Source organism: Myotis lucifugus, unplaced genomic scaffold, assembly GCF_000147115.1.
Source record: "Myotis lucifugus unplaced genomic scaffold, Myoluc2.0 scaffold_997, whole genome shotgun sequence".
Lineage (NCBI taxonomy): Eukaryota > Metazoa > Chordata > Mammalia > Chiroptera > Vespertilionidae > Myotis > Myotis lucifugus.
The window spans coordinates 9,173-10,880 of NW_005872045.1; the positions used below are offsets into that span (position 1 = coordinate 9,173).

At 56.4% G+C, this 1,708-nt stretch overlaps 1 protein-coding gene across 1 annotated transcript in view; it reads left to right on the forward strand.

Annotated features, from left to right (window-relative positions):
- Window positions 1–1,708, forward strand: part of LOC102436958 (carbonic anhydrase 2-like) — a 13,329-nt gene that overhangs the window by 8,972 nt on the left and 2,649 nt on the right. The window contains exons 4-5 of the mRNA XM_006107066.3: window positions 571–633; window positions 1,572–1,693. Coding sequence (XP_006107128.1) covers window positions 571–633; window positions 1,572–1,693 — 185 coding nt within the window. The remainder of the gene's footprint in view (window positions 1–570; window positions 634–1,571; window positions 1,694–1,708) is intronic.

Here is a 1,708-nt window from a genome sequence, read left to right on the forward strand (position 1 = left end):
GACCCCCACATGCTAAAAGGAAGGGCAGGCTCTCAGGCTGCAGGACGGCTCCATAGTGGGGAATTGCAGGCAACGGGACAAAAGGTTGAGCTGCCGTCCTGACAGTTGTAAAGCCAGTGGAGTCATGGGCTGGTGAGTCACAGCTGGACTATGTCAAGGTGGGAGCCATGTGTCTATGAATCCATCCACGGAAAGCACGGAGAGGCGTGGACAGACGCTGATTTAGATGATGGAAGGAAATGAGGGCGAGGGGTTGGGGAGGCGGGAGAGCCAGGGGAGAGTGTTAAGAACGAGGGCGGACAGTCGGCGAAGGCCTGCGAGAAGGTGCAGGCGAGCTCGGGCCAGTGTCCTTCCTTCTAAGCTGAGAGCGCTGTTGCCGCTGGAGAGGATGAGAAGCTCACCTCTGGGGCTGCCAGGGCTGCAGCCGGTGTGCGTGGGGGGTCTGGTGGGGCCAGGTAGCGAGTGCAGGGTTGGGTTTACTCTTTGGAGAAATTCTATGATAGAACTGCCCAGATCCAATGGGTGTGGTGCCACCTGTCATACAGCGCCTGGTCCCGTGTCTTGCTCTAGGTCGGCGACCCTAAGCCGGGCCTCCAGAAGGTCGTCGATGCGCTGTGCTCCATTAAAACAAAGGTACGTGAGTGTCCCGCCACCCCACGGGCTTGGGGACACGCTTTTGTTCAAATGGAATAGTTTTGGCTTGACAAGGGGTGTTTGGGAGAGCAATTAATAAAGGTAAAACGTTGCTTATATATGTATTTAACTCTTTTATAATCCAAAAGTTGATCCTGATGCCAGTCTAAGTTAGACTTGTGTTTGCGTAATCTTGCTTCCCCATCCACGCGTCCCTGTGCGCGTCAGGGGCTCGTGCCTGGGAGGAGGCCGAAAGGTCGCCTGCTCAGCCAGTCACTCACCCCTGCGCAGGGATCTCCTGAGGGCCTGCCACGTGCCGGCCACTTCATACCGTGGTGAACGCGACGCACAGGGCCCGCCTCAGGGAGGTGTCTGTTCTGGGCCTCCTCGAATTGACTCGTCCCATGTTTAAACCCTCCCGACGGCACAGCTGCACTGAGGTCAATGGGCATCGGCGTAAATTAAATACTGCCATGGCCAGTGGCAGCCCTGGCTCCATAAAGCTCGCCCTCACAGCAGCCTCTGACTTCTGAAATGCTCACCTCCCACCTCTAGCTTGACGCCCTTGACTCCTGAATAAACCTGATCTGAAAGCACTAACTCAAAAAGACGCCTCATCGCAGCATCATACACGACAGCCAACTGGGGGGGTGGGGGGGGGGGCCTAAGTGTCCACCAACGAGTGAACGGATGAAGAACATGAGGTGCATAAGGAAGTGTGACTCCACCTAGAACAGGATGGAACTGGCCGTCTGTGAGGGCACCGGGCGGAGAGCAGTCAGGTTCTCCAGCTCATGACTGTTTCTGGGCAGACGCCTCGGTTACACTCCTTCTATTCTGTTTCCTGGGGAGTGGAGTCTCTTTAAGATGCAGCTGTGGCTGTTAGGTGTGCCTCCCGCCCGACCATGAGGCTCTAACCTGAGTGTTCCTTGTGCCAGGGTAAAAGCGCCCCCTTTACTGGGTTCCACCCGTGGGGGCTCCTCCCCGGGAACCTTAAATTCTGGTTCTACCCCGTTTTGCTTACCATGCCGACGGTACTGGTGTTCGTTACCTGGATCGAGTCATGAATCCCATC